This window comes from Larus michahellis, chromosome 22, assembly GCF_964199755.1.
Source record: "Larus michahellis chromosome 22, bLarMic1.1, whole genome shotgun sequence".
Lineage (NCBI taxonomy): Eukaryota > Metazoa > Chordata > Aves > Charadriiformes > Laridae > Larus > Larus michahellis.
Genome location: NC_133917.1, coordinates 3,233,594 through 3,254,422, shown reverse-complemented (window position 1 = coordinate 3,254,422; position 20,829 = coordinate 3,233,594). Strand labels below are relative to the sequence as shown.

The following is a 20,829-nucleotide window of genomic DNA, read 5'->3' as shown; positions in this document are numbered from 1 at the left end:
CAAGATGGGGGCACACCTGGATCTCCCCATCATCCCTAAGGTGGGAAGGGGCACAAATGGACACACACACACACACACACACCCCCCCCACACACACACACCCCCCATCACCACCAACGGGGGAGGGCACACCTGGACCCCCCCCCATCACCCTTACTGAAGAAAGGGGCACACCTGGACCCCCCAACAGCCCTAATGAGGGGAGGGAGCACAATGGACACCCCCCCCATCACCCCTAATGAGGGGAGGGGGCCTCACCTGGAGCCCCCCTTCTCCCCTAATGAGGGGAGGGGGTACATCTGGGACCCCCCCCCATCACCCCTAACGAGGGGAGGGGGCACAATGGGCTCCCCCCTTCACCCCTAATGGGGGGGGGGGGACGACTGAGGCTCTGTCCTTCCCCTGGCTGCAACATCCCCCCCACCCCCAACCTTTAATGCCCCCTCCCCACACCCCCACCCCTGTAATATCCCTCCCATGTCCCTCCTGTCCCCTGCTGCATCCTCCCCCCTCCCAGGGCTGAAAAATCCGGGGGAGGGAGGGCTGGGAGGGGGCAGCGCAGGCTCTCAGCCGGGCGTTCGTGTAATCTCTTTAATACTGTGTAATACTTTTCTTTTTAAAATACAGTATTTCTTGAGGTAGACCATTACAGCTCAAAAGCATTTCTTTTTCAGACATTAATAAGACATGAATTAAATACTTTCATGTACAATACGTTGCAAAATGAGGTAGAAATGGTTACAGAGAGTGTACAAAGTCAAATATGATAATAATAATAATAAAAAGTCTTCAGGAGCCCAGTACCACTTTTTTGGGGGGGGGGTTCTGCCCAGGTAATGCCCTTTGCCTGCAGGCAGCTGCCTGCACACGTCTGTGTGTGTTCCCCCCCGCCCCTGTTCCCTCCTCCCCCGCCCCCCCCGCTTCAGTGGGAAACTGCAAAAAAAAAAGGGGGAAAAACGCCCCAAATGCGATGGGGCCTGGGGACAGACCCCTGTCGGGGGGGGGGGTGCGTCCCCTCGGCGTGTGTGTACAGACCCTGAGGTTATGGCGGGGGGGGGGGGGGGGGGGCTGCTCCGAGCTCCCCCCGGCACAATATACAGGTCTAAAAAAAAAAAAAAATAATAAAAAAAAAAAATAGGTTTTTTTTTTTTGGAATTAGGGGAAAAAAAAAAAAACGGCCCCACCCAGCGATGCGAGGCGGGGAGGGGGGGGTGTGAGGTGGGCGTGCGGGGGGGGTCCACGCTCTGTGCAACGCAGCTTTGCACCCGAGGGCGGTCAGCGAGAGGGGCCCCGGGTGGGTGTCCCCCCCCCCCGCCCCCCTCCCCCGGGTCCCCAGCCCCGGGATGCGGCCGGAGACGCCGGAGGGCGACGGACCCAGCCTGATCCAAAAGCGGCGCTGGCGACAGCTTCCGAACTACGGCACTAACACTCTTTCCGTTGAAGACACATTACTCCACCAAACGCTATAATAACAATGGTTTAAAAAAAAAAAAAAAAAAAAAAAAATTAAAATAAAATTATGGCATAGCATATGTGAGAAGCACCCAAAATACATTCAACTTTCATCTTTGTAACAGCTTCAAGTTTTGTTTTTTTTTCTTTTCTTTCTTCCTCCACCCTTATTTTGGAAGGAAACGCACGAGGCAGCTTTGTCCCAGGTCTGAAAACTCTTAAAAATCTCTTTTTCCTTTTCTGAGAAGATAAAAAGAGTTTTTAAAAACACATTCTTTTTTTTTTTTTTTTTTTTTTTGTCTGAGGTAATTCTTTTCCTGAGTAGTTAAAAAGAAAACAAAAAAAAACAAACCCAAAAAATACTACATACCTTACAAAAATAAAAACCCAAGTCTAGTATATTAAACAATCTACAGCATTTTTTTTTTACTCCAAACCACCCACCCCCCTCCCCGCCCCGAGCCCCGTTTTGTGTCCCCCCCCCTCCCCGCTCCCCCCTCCCCGACGCAGGACATTGCTGCCGGGCTGCTCGTGCCTGTGCGAGGGGCTGCTTTGCTCGAAAGACGCCCGAGGTATTTCTGTTAGGAACAATAAAAGCAATCAATAAAAATAATCATCGAGCCTCTGGGTAGATGGGGGGGTGCGGGGGAGGGAGCTCGTGCATCCGACGCCGGAAAGCCGGACCCTGCGGCGCCTCCGGCACTGCTCGCTGGTCCAGGGACGGATGAGCGGGAAAATAATAAATAGGTTATCCTGAGTTCCGTGGGCGACGGCTGCCGAAAATCCAAGGAGAGGAAAAGCCCGGCTGAGTCCGAAAAATGGAAAAGAGGAGGGATATCGGAGCTGCCGTCAGGGCTGCCCGGGGGGTCTCCTGCGCTTGGGGAGGGGGGAGTCTGGCCCCGGCGCGTTCCCGGGGAGAACCGGAGACCCCAACCCGGCCCCTCCCAAACCCCGTGGGCATCGGCCAAGTCCCCAGACCGGCCTCGGAGCCCCGGGCTGGGGCGAAGGGTCCGTCCCCGCGCCCCCAGCCCCCCGATGCCGCGCCATCAGTGCCTGGTGCCGTACATTTTATCCCACTCCAGGAACAAGTCCAGCTCCTTCTGGGAGGCAGCGGGGCGGACCTTGCAGAAGGCCTTCTCGAAGTCCTGGTAGGAGGTGGGCTGGATCTGGCCCGGCAAACCGTGCAGCGTGGTGGCCCCGGCGTGCTGGCAGAGCTGGACCAGCTCGCTGCCCGAGAAGCTCTCCGTGTGCTGCACCAGGGAGGCCATCTCCCGCTCGCTCAGGCAGGAGCTCTGCTGAGCCAGGGCGTGATGGAGGATCTGCCGCCGGGCGATGCTGTCCGGCGGGGAGATGTAGAACCGCTTGGCGAAGCGCCGGTGGGAAGCTTCGTCCATGCTGCCAGGCCGGGAGGTGGTCCCGATGATGACCACGTTCTGCTCGGATGAGGTAGCCACGTTGTCCAGGTAGGAGAGGAGCTGGGACTTGAGGTTGCTCACCTGGCTGCCGTCCTCGCCAGCCCGGGCCACCAGCAAGGACTCGGCCTCAGTGATGAGCACGACCGCAGGCTGCCGGCAGCTGGCCACGAAGAAGACGGTCTGCAGGATCTTCTCGGCTTCGGCTTTCCAGGTGGAGAGCAGGGCTGTCCCACTGAGCTTCAGCAAGGTGGAGCCCAGCTGGGTGGAGATGCACCGGCTCAGCAGGGTCTTCCCCGTGCCGCGGGGACCGAACAGCAGGATGGTTCGGGGCGGCCGGCTCGCCCCAGTGTAGGCGCCGGGACGCAGGATGGGCCACACCAGCTCCTCCTCGATGGTGGCCTTCACAGAGACCTGCCCAGCAATGTCCGTCCACTGCACGGGCGGCCCCCGCTCCACGATCTTGGTGTTCACCAGCTCCAAGACCAGGGGGTCGACATTCTTGGGTTGCTCCTCCACCGGTGGGCTGCCAAAGACTGGAGCTTTTTGGGGCAGCCGCAGCGGGAAGGGGGGTCCTGGCTCGGCCACCCGCTCCCCGTTGGCGAGGGGGGGGCTGAACTTCTCAAAGGGCTCTGCCGGCCGCAGCGGAGCATCCCCAGCGCTGTAGGGCGGTGAGACCATACTCTTCATCGGCTGCCCACCATACTTGCCGGCGTGCTCCTCGGCGTTCCCGGCTCCCGCTGGCCGCTTCCCGGGCTTGAAGGCCACCTGGGGGGACTCGGCGCTGCCGCTGAACCCGTTGCCCCGGCACTCACCGTTGTCTGACATGGGGTAGGGAGACTTTGGCTGCTCGTAGCTGTATTTCCTATACCTGCCCTCCCCCTCGTCCTCCCCGCCGGAGATGTCGAAAGCCTTCCTCTTCAGGGCACCCGCCGCCTCGGTGCCCAGGGGCGGCACAGCCAGGGGGGCCAAGCCGGCACCCTGGTAGCCATAGCCGGGGACCCCAGGGGGGCGGGCGGCAGGTGGTGGGGCTGGGATGGGGGTGGGTGCCGCGATGCCAGAGGGCAGGTAGGACGCGGAGGGATGGGGCGGGTGGATGGTCCCGTAGCCCGGTTGCGGTGGGTAACTGCCGGCGGCGTAGTTGTACATGGGGCCGGAGGAGCCGTAGCCCGGCACCAGGGCGGGCGAGGGGTGTGGGGGCTGCAGGAGCCCCGAGGGGTGTGTGGGGGGGAGCGCTGCTGCTGGCTGGGTGCAGTAGCTGGAGGGCAAGTACGTGCCGCCGTAGCCTGAGGGGTACTCCTGAGATGACCCAAGCCCACCGGAGCTGGCGGTGGCTCCTCCGCAGGAGTTGCCGGGGTACATGGGATCGGCGAGGTTGGCGGACACCACAGGGGAGCCGCCGAGCCCGATGGCGCTGCCGCTGGGCGGGATGGCGGGCGGCACCACCCCCTTGGTGCCAGGGAGGCCATCGTGGATGGGGGTCAGGGGGTAGGCGCCATCGGAGCCGTGGGCCACCGGCCAGGGCTCCCCATCCCCCTTCTGCCCGTTAACTGGCCCGAAGGCTCCATCCCCGTAGCCACTCAGCGCCGGGCGCTCGTAGGGCGCGTCCAGCACCCCCGAGTACTTCTCGGCGTACCTCTTGAGGAGGTTGGAGGCGGTGAGCGCCGAGATGTCGTCGTTGGCCCAGGCGTAGTTGAAGCGCTGGCGGGTGCTGGGGTAGAGGTCGGACTTGTGGGCTGGCGAGGAGGTGGTGGAGGAGACGTCGAGGTGCTGCTCCGGCCACTGGTTCAGGGACTGGGCATGCTCTGGTGACCAGTGCATCTTCGACAGACCTGGGGGGGGACAGGACGGGGCAGGGTGAGGCCACTGAAACAGGGACAAGCGCCTCTCTGCACGGAGCATCTCCAAATCCCACCAATCCTCCTGGACCACGCTGCACCTCCTGACTGCAAACGCGTGCTCTCAGTCACGCACCTTTCATGCCAAAATCCCCTCGGCCACCACCGGTGCAAATACCCGCCAGGAACAGCAAGCAGCAGCATCGCAGAGAACCCAGCCAGCTCGGGTTTTGATGGTCGCGTCGTCCAGCAGACCGGAATTTTCAGGTCACCAAACCACGGCAAGCCAAGGCGATACAAAGGGTGCAGCCCCCCCCCCCCCAGTGCCATCAGCAGCGCCGTGGTGCCAAGTATCGGCATGCACAGCCAGAGAACGACCCTGCCCTGAGACGCTCCACCTGGAGCAGGGTATAACCATAATATTATAAATACATTGCGTATAATATTAATAGCGTATTAATAGCGCGTAGCCAGGTGGACGGAGAAATAGGGGCTGCACTGCCCACACGCGCGCCTGCAGGTGGGAAGCTGCCCTTTGCCGCATCCCTCTGCCCACCCCCCGGCATCGGCACCGGTATGGCCGGGCTGCACGTGGCCCCGCTGAAACACCTTCCTCAGCGAAGGGGAAGGCAGAAACGCCACGGCCGTGCCTGGACCCACCCCTGCACCGGGGCTGCAATGGCGGCGGGTGGGAAACGCATCCCGGGGGGGCTCTGCAGGACCTGCCGGGGGTCCCTGCTCACCCCACGGACACTGCCACACCATCCCTTGTCACTCAACGGACCCTGTGACACCGTGCCCCCCACGGCCTTGTCACCCCACGGACCCTGCGTCACCATCCCTTGTCACCCAACGGACCCTGCATCATCATCCCTTGTCACCCCACGGACCCTGTCACACCATCCCCCCCATGGCCTTGTCACTCCACAGACCCTGTGTCACCATCCCTTGTCACCCCACAGACCCTGTGACACCATGCCCCCCATGGCCTTGTCACCCCACAGACCCTGCGTCACAATCCCTTACCATCCCTTGTCACCCCACAGACCCTGCGTCACCATCCCTTGTCACCCCACAGACCCTGTGACACCATGCCCCCATGGCCTTGTCACCCCACAGACCCTGCGTCACCATCCCTTGTCACCCCACGGCTCCGCAGCATGGGGATGCCGAGGTCAGCGTCACCCTCTCCTCCTCCAGCCCTCAAAAACTGGGTGGCCCCCGAGTGCCTGCAGGGGGTGGTGGCAGTGACCCCCATCACCCCCCCCAGCGCGGGTCCCCCCCGTCCCCCCGCCCTTATGCCCAAAGCCCCGGGGGACGGCTGCAGCAGGGACCTTGTGCACCATTCACTCGCCTCTCTCAGCCTTTAAGCCACTTTGTGACCACGGCACAATTAGATTACTTAATGCTTTAATTGACTTATATGGCATTTGTACTTCCACTCTGGATATCAAACTTACACAAGAGGATTTAAATGGCGGCTTTGCGCGGCTTTATCCGGCATCCTCCCTGCATTTACTGGCCATTATTAAAGTGCTCCCGGTAGATAAGGGCTCAGACGGAGACAGCCACCGCAGCCTGCGGGAAAGGGCCCAGTTTAACGAACACAAAGGCGAACGCTGCCCAATAAACCCGCGCTCCGGCAGCAGCTCTTCCCCACGCCGTACGGGGGCCTGGCTGGGCGCAGAGGGACGGAGCCTTTTGCCTGCGAGCACAAGGCACAGAGGAGCTATGAAAGGGGGGAAAATGAGGGTTTGGATGACTCCAGGAGGAATAAGATTCTTTTTTTTTTTTTTTTTTTTTTTTTTTTGGGAAGGGACTATAGCACCAGGAGTTTCCATCCTTGCAGCAGCGCACAGTGCACCGCAGGGGCACTCCTTACGCTCCTCCAAAAATACAGTCTGCAAAAGCAGACTCCGAGACTCCAAAAGCAGGGGCTCGGGGAGGAGGAAGGGGTTTGGGAGGCGCCTGGGAGGTGGCCCGTTGCCCCAGCCTCTGCCACGGCACGGGGCTCGGTGCGGAGCAGCGCGACAGGAAAGAGACGCCACCACCACAACCAGCAAAGCCCGGCAGCATTTCAGAGAATCTCAGAATGGTTTGGGTTGGAAGGGACCTTAAAGATCATCTCATCCCCCGCCCTGCCCTGGGCAGGGACACCTCCCCCAGCCCAGGTTGCTCCAAGCCCCGTCCAACCTGGCCTTGAACCCCTCCAGGGATGGGGCAGCCACAGCTTCTCTGGGCAACCTGGGCCAGGGGCTCACCCCCCTCACAGCCAAGAATTTCTTACCCAGATCTCACCTAAATCTCCCTCTTGCAGTGTAAAACCCTTCCCCCTCGTCCCATGGCTCCCCTCCCTGCTCCAGAGTCCCTCCCCAGCTTTCCTGGAGCCCCTTGAGGGACTGGAAGGGGCTGGAAGGTCTCCGCGGAGCCTTCTCTTCTCCAGGCTGAACCCCCCCAGCTCTCTCAGCCTGTCCCCACAGCAGAGGGGCTCCAGCCCTCCCAGCGTCTCCGGGGCCTCCTCTGGCCCCGCTCCAGGCTGTTTCTTCTGAAGCTGCCCTTGACGAGGCACGGACACCTTCACTGTCCCTCCTGGGGAAGGGGTGACCTGGCAGCCCATCGCCCAAGCAACCCTACGTCCATCTTCTGCAACACGGCACGCGGCAGCCTGAGCTTCACACCCCTGGACACAACCCCCACACGCTGACGCTCATGTCTCTGAGCAGCCCCCAGCTTTTCCCCATGGCAGGGATGGACACCAAATCCCGAACCCTGCTGCTCTGACACCGGCTAAAAACAGGGATGGGAACTGCTCTTCTAAGAGGGCGGCCGAGGCCGTGGCGTGCGGCTGGAAGCCCACCATGATGGCAAAAGGGCGAAGCCGCTGCGAGAAGACGGGCGGGGGGGGATGCCTGGGCACGGGTTTGCTCCTCCAAAGCAACCCTGAGCGCAAAAGGATGGAGAAGCGAACCCGCCTCCATCCGCCCCCTTTAAAGACGAGATGCATTTGGGAGAAGAAAAGCCAAAACCCCCGGAAAGCCCCGTCGCACCCTGGAAAACCAGGCGGAGGGGGAGGGCGGGCGGGCAGGGAGAAGTTGTCAGGGGTTTGAAATGGGACGTGAATGAGGCGGCGGAGTGGGACAGATGTTTCAATGCTCCCCTTGGCAGTGTGAGAAAATTACTGTCCAGTGACCAAATGGCCGGGCCAGTTCCCACCCTCGCTGCTGCCCATTATCCCCCAGCGCAAGACAAAGGCGGGCAGGGGGGGCTGGGCAGGGGAGAATCCTATTGTTCCCACCCGCCCTAATTATGGAAATCTTGTTAATCTATTCAGCAGCGACTCTGAACTGGGCTTTTGTTCGGGAGCTTTTTAGCGGGGCGCACCGCTGAGGGTGTCCAACGGCTCGGGGTTGGGGATGGGGTGCGTTCTCCCCCCCCCAACCCCGTCGCCGCCCCCCAGCCCTCCCCGGGAAAAGCTCTGGCCCCCGCAGCATCCCGGCGCCGGCCGCCTTTGTTGGAGCACAGATATCTCGTCCCCAGAACCTCGGCCGCAGAGCACCCGTGTACACGCATCCTGTACGTCCCGGCCCCACGTCCACGCACCCATCGCTCGCGCCGGTGCAGGGCAAAACGCACAGCGAAACCCCCGCGGGCGGACGCGGAGATGAGCTGCAGGCAGCACGTGGGATGGCCGCAGCAATCCAGCATCCCCGGGGGGATCGGGAGAGGGCCTGAATAGATTTGGAGGGCGAGGGCGGAGAGGGGAGTGTGCCAAAGCAAACGTGCTCCAGCTGAGGATGCTCTAGGGTTTAAACCCAGCCGAGCCCCCGGGACCCTGCACGAGGTGTCCCCACGGCGGAGCATGGCAGCGAGTGGCGCTGGATGCGCCCCGGCGTCCCCTGGGACAACCCCTCGGCGTCCCAGCGCCTGGGAGGGAGCCGGTGCTGCCGCCCTTGGGCTCCCCGGGGCAGGAAGGAGCTGATGAGCCGCCCCCACCATGCTGCGCTTGCACCGCCGCCGTCTTGCTGGTTTGAACACCGACGGCTCCTTTTTCTGCAGAGCTGCCAGCTTGGAGGACTTATACCTTTTTCAAAAGACATTGAGCCATTGCATTATCCCTGCAAATTAGCCGCAGCAGCACAGCCCGATGCCATCGGCTTGCCGGGCAGGGAGAGCCGTCCCAGTTCCTGGCTCTGCCCAAATTCCCAGCTTTTTAATTCTCTGATGTGCGAACTTTGGGCCAAGAAACAGCAAAGCTGGATACTGAGAGTCCCGTTTCACAGCCCAGCCTTCCCCAGGCGCTGCCTAGAGCCCTGACAAGCCCTGCTAACAGAGACCTCCCCTGTCGGGGATGTTGCGTGGGATGGATCTTCTGGGCTGGACTTTGTTACCAGCATCTGACGGTGGGTCCCGCCAGGACCTGGACCAAGCACCCCCAGCAGGAACGCAGCCTCCCGTCACCGCAACTCCTGCACCGACAGCTTTGCAGCTGGATCCGTGGCAGCGAGAGGTGCCCGCGTCCGCGCGGAGATGCTGCAGGTCTTGCATCAGCAGCGACATCTTCGAGGCTAAAGGCAAGCCAGGAAAAAAATGCCGGAGGAGAGAAGAGACTCTCCCAAGTCCGCCCAGTGAATGGGAGGCAGGGGAATGGCTTTTTCTTTTTTAATGAGGCATTTCCTGACAATCTTTTCAGCTTTTGCGGCCAGGAGCTTGTCCTGGGCTGGGGTTCATCCCTGCCTCCGAAGAGCAGCGTAGGCAAAGTGCAACGGCATTACCGCAAGTCAATTCACAGCTATAAATCAGAATTATAACCCGTGCAGATCCTCCATTCACACTCGCTGTGGACTTGAGGGTTGTGGCAATGTTTCTGAAATGTTTTAGCATTAATGCTATAGGTTATAGCCACATTTCTGCATGTTGATACACACATTTAAGCCAGATACCGCTCATCCCTAGGGAATCCCTATGCGGCGGGGCCAGAATAGGCAAAACAGCCTAAAGGCAGCGATTTACAGCGGGGGCAGAGCTGGTCCCGGAGCCAGGACCAGGCCAAGGGGAGCCCAAAGCCACACTTAGACGTGGTACGACCCAGGCGCGATACCTGGCAGCATCTGCGAAGGGTGAGAGGTTTCCATCCCTCCCCTGCCACCCGGCGCTGGGCGGCCCGTCCCGTGGCGCGCTGCCGGAGCGCAAACACCAAGTTTCCTAAGGCGAATTTGGGTGGTTTGGCAAATCCATCGGGGAGCCGCAGTTCTTTGTCTGCCGCATTCCCCGTCCCCTCCTAATCGGTGCCGACAAAGCGCAGGATGGTATTGCAATCAGAGCAGGGTCAATGTACATATGTTAAAAGGATTTAGGCTAACTCCCACCGTGCCCTCTCCCCACCCCCAGGAGAAACGGCCTCAGCCCCGGCCGACGGCTCCAGCATCCGCTCTGTCCACTCATATATCAAGTGCAGAGCAGCTGGACACCAGCCCGGACCGGGAGTGACCAACGGGCCATCGCCCATCTGTCCTGCTCTAGGACCCCGCCAGCAAATGAAAAATTAATATGGATCCGCTCAGCCTGGCAGCAGCTGAGCATCACCCATCTGTCACCGCGGGAGGAGGAACTCTCAGCTAAATGTCACCGGGAGGAAACTGTACGCGGCGTGTGGCCCTGGGAACCCCCAGAATGAGGGAATACGGCGATAAAATCTGGATATTATTAATAACGAGCTGATGCACTTAGTGGATTTGAGGATTTTGCTCCACCTTTCAATATAAGATGGATGGGAGAAAAAGTAGCAATAAAAGGGACCTAAAAAGAATGCCAAAAAAAAATAAACAACAACCCAGCCTCTTCGTTGCTATTTATATTTTTCTTAACATCACTTGTCCCTGGTCTCATAGACCGCTCAGGCCTGGCCGAGATCTGGGCTTCAGCCTCGCACCCTCCCCCAAAACACGGAGAAAACTGCTGAACTATTTGCCTGGGTCTACAAACCACGGAAAGGTGGGACTGCTCCAACCCTCCCTGCTCCTGCCACCTGTACTCCCTCCAGTGCTTTGAAGACCAACATTAAACCCAAAAGGTTAATTATCACATTAATCCATCACCATCTTGCCCGCTCCCTGCCACGGGGGTGCTTCAGCACGTGCAAAACCTGGCTCCCTCCGACAGGATTCCCACTCTCGGCCAAGCTCTTGCTGCTCCTCCAGCAGATATTCTCCTGCCCCAAACCGCCTCGTCTGCCATAGGATGTTCCTTGGGGCGACGTTCCAGCTGTGATCTCCACCAGACCACTGCTTGAAGGACAGATCTTAAGTAGGAAGGGGGTTTTTAGCAAGAGCATCACTGGGCACTCAGGTCACTGAAGTCCACCAGCCCTCAAGGTTTTCTTAGGGCAGGTGTTCAAGGTGCAGGAGAAACCTCAGCTTGCCCTGGAGAAGGGCGCCATGGCCCCTGGGTGCTGCTCAGATCCCTGTCAGGACCAAAGACCTCCACCAAAATTTCATTCCTTGACGCAGGATGAGCTCCCCGGGGCCTGGGTTGGACCCAGCCCATTTTTGGAGGATTACATTAGAGGGGAAAATCCATTTCTAATCAGCAGAACCATTTCCCCAAACAGAGGTGGCCCCATAAAAAGGTCAGGAGGTCGAATGGACCCAATCTGCATGCGATCTGCCTAACAACGGCCAGGCCAGCAAGCGTGGTGAGCACGCCCTGAAGCTCCCGGTCCCACCACCCGGTCCCACGCGGGCATCAGGACTTCGCCTCCTGCCTCTGTCCCTGACCCATGGGGAGATGGAGGATGCGGCAAGGCGAGGACATTGCTTCTCCCACTTGGGCTTGGCACAGACGTGACCACGGCCATCTCCTCCTGAAAGCCATCTAGAAACATGCCACGTGAAACCACCTGTGGAGATTTTGGCTGTGCAGACGCATATCCACGTGGTCTACTGGAGGATGTAGAGAAATAGTTTGAAAGGGGTCTTTATACCATCTCCACCTCTGCTCCTACAGAAGCCGCTTAGCCGGGGCTGTCAACAGACAGACGGAAGCTGCTCTGAAAAACTCCTTGTCCTGATCTTCACTCAAAACCACTTGTTGAGACCCATCAGGATTCACCCCACCCCCCTGAGAGGGACTGCCCCAGCCCCCCTGGCCCCGCAGGAGGAGGACCTGGGGCGCCCCAGCCAGCGCCCCGTGATGCTGTGCAGGAGGATGTTGCGGGGGGGCGGGGGGGATGCCCGGGGGATGCAACCTCTGGGATCTGCTCTACAACAGCATGAGAAGAAGCAAAGCCACCACGTTACAGGGATGGATGCTGAGCCCAGCTGCTGCACCCCGGGGAAAACACGGCCTGACGCCCACCCAGCGCTGAGCACGCCGGGGGCAGACCCTGTGGGCGGGGGCTATGAACCCTGATACACACATAAACCCCGGAAGGCTGAAAACAATTTTAAATTACTTATTTTTCCAAGAAGAAAGCATTGCCATTACATTTCGTCTTCCCACAAGCGCCTGGATGAAGGTCATGAAGCACAGGAGATGCTCTGCAGCCAGGGAAGGGGCCCAGGGACCGGGCACCCCCCCACCCCTGCCCAAGCCCTCTCCTCTCCGGCTGGTTTTCCTGATAAAGCTCCAATAACGAACTCTAACCTTGGCGCAAAAGCCAAGGCAGGAGCTACCTGCCCCTGGTCTGTCTTCTCCAACACCTGGCCTTGGGCCGGGGTCGGTGTCGGCGGCTGCGGTGGCCACGGGAGATGGGCTGCGGCGAGGAGATAATTTGCCCCATGCGCTAGAGCCTGTCCGCAGCGGTAGCAGCAACGCTCCAGCTCATCCCCTCCACAGAACGAATCAATCTTAATTAACTCTAATTCTGGGGAGCCTCCCAGCCCTACCCAGCGCTGCACAGAGCGGTTGTATTTTCCGCCTCGGTGCCCTGCCGGGCAGCGCACTCCACAGGGAATTAAGCCAAAAAAAAAAAAAAAAAAAAAAAAACTTCTCTTTTCCATCATTTCTGCATCTCCGTTCTGGCGGTCCCCATGCGTCCCCGCCGCACACCCTGTGGGATGACGGACCCCGTCCCCATCCCTGGGGACCACCTTCCCTGCCCTCGGCACCCGCAGCCCCGGCGCTGGGCTGGGGGAGGCCTCTCTCGGTGGCTTTTGTTTTCACAAGCCTTTTGACTCACGGATTCTTTTTTAAACACCGCCCCAGCAGCCTGAAAAGCCCAGCTCCCTCCTGCACTCCATTCACTAATGGATTTTCCAGAAGTCCCCTTTTTTTGGCTTCTTTCTTTGCTGACACTGCTGCCCCCATCCCCGCCCGAGGCTGCGGCTCCCCTCTGCCGTCCGCATGGACGGATGGACGGACCCCGACTTCGGGGACCCGGGTGCCACACTCGGAGCTCGGCTCCCGCCTTCTGCGCCCTGGGAGTTCGCACAGATACCTGGCTATTACAAGCCAATTATCATTACCTATAATTACGCAGCGCAGGGTGCCAACCCCTCAACCCGCCACTACAGGGCCGCTGCTCCAAAGGAAAAAAAAAAAAAAAGAGAATAAAGAATAATAAGGTGGGAGCAGCGTCGGGGCGAAGGCATCGCCGGGAAATCAGGGAGAAGCCTGGTGCCGGGCTGGCTCCGTGCGAGAGCCTATCGATCGGGGCCGCGTCGCTGCAGGCTCCTAGAGCTAATCCTACAGCAGAAATAATTCATTTGCCTCCCTTTTCAGCAGCCACTCATTAAAAAGTAATCACCTTGTTGGAGGAGGATACGAACAGCCCAAGGTCAGATCCATCACGACGTTATTTCTGGAGCTCGTACCTGGTGCGCACCGAGCAGCGGCCAGGCTGCGGCCCTGCCCCGCTGCTTGAGCCGGGGGCGATGGAAACGGAAATGGAAATATCTTTATACCCGCAGATATTCGTTCTGGGAGCGCTGCCCAACAGCGTCTGTGGCCGAGCACCCGGCTCGCGCTGCACAGAGGTTCCTCTCATTGACCCGGCGGAAAATAGGGACAACTCTTCAAAAGGTGTCTCTTAAATATCATTATTTGGTGGCCTCTCCAATAAATCTCCAAATCTCCTGCCCCCAGTGTATTTTTATGTTGTTGGTGCTTCATCGCAGCTGCTAAAACCCGTTCTTCTAAGAGCGTGAAGCCACAAAGTGTAACACAAGGAAGTGCCACCGTGTCCCCACCAGCGGCACACGCGGAGCCGGCACCGCGGCGTGCTCTCGGGTTGCCATAACCCGCCCCGGGCACGGCGTCCTACCCATCGCCGGGACCAGCTCCCCGGGGGGAGAGCGCGGGCTCCGAGTCATTGCCTCATTCCGACAGCACAGCCGGGTCTGGCAAAGTCGCGGCACGCCGGCATTTTAGCCGATTTATCTTTGCAACACATGGCCCGGTTCGGCGTTGGTGGTGGGGAGGAGGATGCAATGCTCCGGAAACAGCCGGGACGGGGCTGGAGCATCCCGGCAGGACGGGGCCAGTCCCAGGGATTCGGCAATTCCAGATCCAGTCACAGCGATGGCAAAATGGGCAAGAAAAACCCCCACCCCTGAACCCTCACACCCACAGCTGGGGGGCTGCGGCACACACAGCTCTCTGCTGGGCCAACAGGGGAGCCCGGTGTGTGTCCCCAGTGTCCCCACGGTGTTCCCCCCCGTGACACACGGCGTAGGGCACATGGGACACCCCGAGCGGGGTGACCTGCCCTCCCGAGGCGGGACGGGCAGGACAAGCCCTTCAAAACACACTCAACCTCTCTAACCTCCCGCACACAGCACAGCCTCGCCGCACGTCACCCCTGGCCTTTAATTACACATTTCTGCAGCCATTAGTCCTCTCGCCATCAATTACACCCACATTATCCCGCTCCGGGAGGCAGCAGGACGTGAGGAGCAGAGTCAAGTGCTTCGGAGACTCTTTCCAAAGGAAAGAAACAGCCTCTGACGGGACCGTCCCCGCGTGGCGGCAGAGCCGAGGCAGCAGACAAAGCCGCCCGGCAGCCAGTCCCGCTGCTCTTCAGAGCCCTAAAGCAATGCCGGGAAAGATTAATCACAGGGAGAGGACACGGGCTCCAGCGTCCCCTGATGCCACGAGTCCCCTCCAGCTTGGTGCCGCCGCCGCACCTCTCATCTATTTACACAGCAAATTCTTTGTGAGGAGCAGGCTCCTCTTCCGAGTGCGGCTGGGGCAGGGAAAGGGGTACTTATTCAGCTATTATTCAGCTTTTTTTTTTGTAGGCAAGACAAGTGTGGGTTAAAGTGCAATTTGTCTTGACATTAGTTTTCACTTTCTTGGGGGAAAAAGGAGAAAAAAAAGTGGCGCGCTCATCTTTTGAGGGAAAACACTCGCCTGGGTACCACACCTCCCCCAGCCGAGCATCTCACCCAGGAGCGCACCCCAGCATCCCGCCCTCGGAATGTATCCCACCATCCCGCCCTGGAAATGCACCCCAGCACCCCACCCCAGGGAGCGCACCCCAGCACCCCACCCCAGGGAGCGCACCACGGCATCCCGGTCCAAGGCACCACACCGCAGCATCCCTCCCTGGGGAACGCACCCCAGCATCCCGCCAGGGAGTGCATCCCAGCATCCCACTGGGGAGTACACCCCAGCATCCCTCCCTGGGGAATGCACCCCAGGATGCCACCGGGGAACACACCCCAGCGTCCCACCGGGGAGTGCATCCCAGCATCCCTCCCTGGGGAACGCACCCCAGCATCCCACTGGGGAGTGTATCCCAGCATCCCTCCCTGGGAAATGCACCCCAGGATCCCGCCAGGGAGTGCATCCCAGCATCCCTCCCTGGGGACCACACCCCAGCATCCCGCCAGGGAGTGCATCCCAGCACCCTGCCCCAGGGCGAGGGGCCCCAGGCACCACCACATCACAGGCCACAATGACATCACTGTAATTCAATAAAATGCCTGGTTTTTACATGCTTGAGTTGTCTGTCCTCGGGAGAAAGGTGCTAGGAAGAAAACCTTTAATTTGCGCCCTCCCCTGCTCCCAGCTCCAAGCCAGCAGCATCTGCGAGGCCTTGGCAGGGTTTATTAGGGCCCCAGTAAAGATCAGGGGCTGCTGATAAGCGACCCAAGGCATGCACCACCGGAGGAAAAATTGTGCTAGTGATCTGTACAATTTAACCAACATTAACTTCAGCTGATGACAGGCCACAAGGCCAGGAGAGAGATTTTACAACACCCTCGTTACACAGCAAAATAAACTTTGCTGTGGAGAGCCGGTGCTGACTTCCAACTCTTGCTCCCATCAGCGGATCGCTGAGCCCAGGCTGACGGCCCCGGGCAGGTCTGCTGGGCACCAGCATCCTCTGCAAACCCAGACTGGGGTTCCTGCAGCAGAAAAAGCACCGCAATCCTGCCCAGGGCTCAGAGCATGAGAGAGAAAAAGGGGGAGAGCCCATCCCGCCAGCCCAGAGCACGAGACCAAGCCAAGTCCAAAGGAAAAACCAACAGGAAAATATACCAGAAGTAATCGCAGCAACGAACTTGCGGCGGCAGGACCTTGCAAGGGGACAAACTGCTCCTCAGCACTGGGAAAGGTGGGGGTCAGTCTCTTCTCCCCAGTGACAGGCGATAGGATAAGAGGCAACGGCCTCAAGTTGTGCCAGGGGAGGTTTAGGATGGATATTAGGAAAAATTTCTTCTCCGAAAGGGTTATCAAGCGTTGGAACAGGCTGCCCAGGGAAGGGGTGGAGTCGCCATCCCTGGAGGCGTTTAAAAGCCAGGTAGACGTGGAGCTGAGGGACGTGGGTGGTTTGGGCAGTGTTGGGTTGATGGTTGGACTCGATGATCTGAAGGGTCCCTTCCAACCTCAACGATTCCATGATTCTATGACTCTATGGATTGCCTGGGCTGGCACTGGGAAGAACTGGTTTATTCCCTGCTTGGCTGCTGAGCCAGCAATGGGAATGCTCCTGCTTGATACTAATAAAGTCTGACGGAGTCCCAAGGGCTCCCTTCAACCGGGAGCTGGTGCCACCGCTCGCACGTGTGTCCCCTGGGACGAGAGTGACGGATGCTCGGCCACACACGCCGGTGACCCAGCACCAGGGACGAGCCTTCTGGAGCCAGAGCACCACAGAGTCGCTAAACGCATGCATTACCCAGCACGCCCCAAAAGGCAGAAAAACATCTTTATTTTACTAAAAAAAAAAAGCAGGAAAAGAAGGACCGGCCTCACGGGCGCCCCAGCCGGCCGGAGCGGAGCAAGGGAGCGCACCGAGCGAACGAGACTCTCCGAGCCGCGAGCCTGGAGCTTTCTTTGCAGGCTGCAAAATTCCGGCTGAGATTTGGCCAGACGCGACGGGATCTGCCCCAGGATGACAAAACGTGCCGCCCCGAGCACCCCGTCCAACAGCAAAGCTCTGCTCCCAGCCACATCATCACTGGAGCTCAAAAAACATAACTGAAAAGTGTTTACAATGGCATAAACGCAAGGGTCAGCGTCACGCAAGGGTCACTATCGCTTCTCTAGATGCATTAATGTCATCTGCCCGGAAATTCCCTTTAGGAATCCTCACTCAAATCCGGCGCTCCCGCATCTGCTGCCATTCGCTGCGGATGGAGGGATTTCTCCTGCCCTACGCACGACCCACCTCCGCCCAGCGGCAGGAACGAAAGCAGGGAGGTGGTGAAACCCCAAACCCTTAGAAAAGCAGGGAGAGAAGGGAAGAAATGGGAACATTTGGCCATTTGCAGAAAAATCTGGAGGTGGCATTTCTACGCTCGGGAATATCTCCTCGACTAGGAGGATGCGAAAATAATTAATACGAATAAAGCCCAGAGCATCTTCACGCCCCAGCGAGACACGGCACACGCTCCCAGGCTCCTTCCAGGAATTATTTTTTTAAGGACGCTGGAGATGCTGTCGTCACGGAGGTGACGATGTGCTGTGCAGAATCGGTTTATTCCTTCTAATCCGCCGGCGCTGCTGCGGGATGCGATACCGGCTTTGGAGGCGAATGCTCCGGGAGGCTTTTGTGTTTACTTTTTCCGCGGGGGAAGGAGGAGGAGGATGAAGTGACCCGGTGGCCACTCCCTTGGCCTAAGGTTAGGCCCTCACATCTGTATTTGGGCACCCAAAATAACAGCCTTTTTTTTTTTTTTTTTTTTTTCCTTTTTTTCCTCTTTTTTTCCCCCAGTGGCTGCTGAAGTGCCCCGAGCAGAGGACGGATGCTCAAGGGGGTGAGGGCTCAAAACTCGTAGTCCCCTTCCTCAGGCAGCTCGATACAGGTCTGGGAGCAGCCTGGAGTGGGGATTTGGGAAAAACACGGCACAAACAAGCAAAGCGGCTCCGGGATCATCTCCTGGCCTTCTGCAAATAAAGGCAAACGCGGCCCCCGCTGCAGCGGGGGGAGAAACCCGTTGCCGGCAAGAGGCGAGAACCTACGACGGAAAACACGCTGGTTCCTTCACCCCCAGTTTGTTGTGTTTCAGAGCACCCGGGGAAAACCGCTTTGGGAGATTTCTCAGCAGCGTTTATTCCGTGTTTTAACTTAGGGGATCAACTCCGAGGGACGCAAGAGGAGAGGTTTGGGCTACGGGACCAAGCCCAAGATGCTGTTAAAGCCCCAAGCCGGATCTCCGAGAGGAGAAAAGGGCCGGGGGAAAAGGAGGGAGGAGAAAACACCAGCTCCAGATAAGCAATTGTTAACATGATCCATATGGTACACAACTTGCCTTTCTGTTTAACCAAAATGATAATGGCAAAAGGGGAAGAATGCGGCGGGGGCTCGGTGGGAGAACAAAGGCGGCGGCGAAACCCTTCCCCGCTCCAGCGAGGAGGAACCGTGAGCGGGGAGAGACGGGGCTGCTCCCCTCCGGGCCCCGCCACCCCCAGACCCAGCCGGCGCGACCCGCTCCCCCCCGACAGCTTCACCCGCATGGAGCAGGGAGCAAAACTGCAGCTGTCGGCAGTAAAATATAAAAAAAAAAACCAAAAACATATCTGACAAGTATTAACAGGGAGGTTTTCATAATCAATAATAAACTTGAAGCACGAGCTGCGGCTCAGCACCGGCACTGATGTAAACACCGAGCCCATTCCTCTCAGATCCGGGATGAATTCAGCCAGGGGTGTTTATGTTATTGCAGGATCCCGCGGCTTTCCGAGGAACACAATACAGTACGTGCCATTCATTATCCCCGGCAGTCCCCCAAGAGAAAATGTCAACACACTTCTCCTAAAGAGAGCTAAAACAAATGTTTAATGTGATAAACAACTCCTGGGCCTCAGCCCCCGCAGAAATGTTTAATTCAGAACCACCTCTGAGAGCAAACAGGCTCTGGAGCCGCGCACCGGCACCCAGGGACCGCAAACCCAGCGCCCTGTCATCGCCGGAGCCGGGACCCAGCCAGCACATGGGAAGGAAAGCAGGGAAAAACCCCGGCAATTCCCATGCATGGGATCCGTAAATCAATTCTGAGCCGTTATTATTGTATTCACGCACCGTCCGCAGAGAGCAGGCATCCCAACGAAACACCGCGCGCGCCCAAGTTCTCTTCTTAGGAACTCAATTCAGCACATTCGCACCCCTGAAATCTGTTTGTTGCAAAACCAGGTCCAATTAAAGATAACGTTCATTTCTGTGATCGCAGAGTGAAACTAGGAACGATGAAAACCAGCACACGGTGTCCCCAAACCCAGGAGAACCGGTGCTGGAAGACACGGGATAAGGCCACTCTTAAACCCTTCTGGTTTTTTTGCCAAGTGCCTTTTGTCCCCCAAGTGGAAAAAGAACACTTCAAAAAAAGAAGAAAAAAGCAAAAGGAAAGGATCTTATCTTTCAGGCAAAGCCCCCAATTAAAAATTGCCATCAGCTCCTCAACACCACCACTGTTTTGAAGGTGAGTGCTCCAGCGTGCGCTTGACGTGTGACAGCGGCCGAGGGGAGTGCACATTGTTCCTGGGCTGTGGGTGGATGGAGGGATGGATGAATGGAGGGATGGAAGGAAGGTTGGATGGATGGGTGGGTGGGTGGCTGGATGGATGGATGGACAGGCAGATGAATAGGTGGCTGGTTGGATAGATGGATGGATGACTGGATGGAAGGATGGTTGGCTGGATGGATGATTGGATGGATGATTGGATGGAAGGATGGATGGATGGACGGACGGACGGTTGGACAGATGCGTGGGTGGATGGCTGGATGGATGACTGGATGGAGGGATGGCTGGCTGGATGGTTGGATGGACGGTCAGTCCCCCCTGCTGCACACACCCCTCTGGCCATGGGAGCCTCTGGAGCCACCGGGGCCGGTCGCCCCCCAGGTCCGCCCGCTGCGCTGCCCCCGCCGGGGGGCTCATGTCATGAGCACGTTTGCCCGGGGCTCCCCGTACCCTTTTCGGGGCAAGGCAAAGGCCGAGGCGGCGGGGGATGCCCGGTCCCCCGGGAGGGGTTGGGTTACCGGCAGCACCACCCCCCCCACCCCCCCGCGGCTGTTTTCTCCCCAAAACCCCCACTCGGCGGATCTCGGGGCGGGCGGCCGCCGCCTCCGCCGGCAGCGGGGCAGCCCGGGCGGCGCGGGGGATGCTCGGCCGGCGGCGCAGGAGGCGGCCCCGTCCCTGCCCGCCCCCGCTCCGGTGTCCCCCGTCCCACCCCCCGCTCCGTCCCCCACTCACCTCCTCATGCCGGCGGGCCCTAGCGCAGCCCGGCGGCGGGCGGCCGTGCGGGGCGCCGCATCCTGCCGCTGCCGCCCGGACAATGCGGGGCGGCGCGGCGGCCCGCGGGCGGCTGGGGCTGGGGCCGGCGCTGGGGTTGGGGCCGGGGCCGGGGCCGGGGCCGGGGCCGGCCCCCCCCCCCGCCAGCCGCCCACGGCCCGCCCCCGCGGCGCGGCGGGGCGGAGCGGAGCGGAGCGCGGCGGAGCGGAGCAGCCCCTGGGCCGCGGCGGGGGCGGGAGGAGGCGGGGGGCGGCCCCGCGGCGAGAGCGGGGATGGGGCCGGCACAGGCCCCGCGCCGGCAGCGCTGCCCGGCCGGCAACGGCCCCGCACAAAGGCGGAGCGGAGGAGCGGGAGGCCGAGTCCGGCATCGCGGCACCCCGGCACCCCCGCACGACCCCGGCATCCCCGCACCGCGTACCCCGACCCCCGCACCCCCTCACCTCGACCCCC

General features: G+C 59.6%; 1 protein-coding gene across 1 annotated transcript; it reads right to left on the bottom strand.

Moving 5' to 3' along the window:
* Positions 1-1,089: 1,089 nt before the first annotated feature.
* FIGNL2 (fidgetin like 2) lies at positions 1,090-20,428 on the bottom strand. Its single transcript, XM_074564963.1, has 2 exons — positions 20,341-20,428; positions 1,090-4,696 (listed from the first exon to the last, which is right to left on the bottom strand). Exon 2 carries the CDS (start codon positions 4,683-4,685, stop codon positions 2,499-2,501), a length of 2,187 nt encoding a protein of 728 aa, XP_074421064.1. The 5' UTR covers positions 4,686-4,696; positions 20,341-20,428; the 3' UTR covers positions 1,090-2,498.
* Positions 20,429-20,829: the final 401 nt, after the last annotated feature.

Coding starts and splice junctions, on each gene's coding strand:
- FIGNL2 (XM_074564963.1), bottom strand. CDS start 4,685: ATGCACTGGTCACCAGAGCATGCCCAGTCCCTGAACCAGTGGCCGGAG.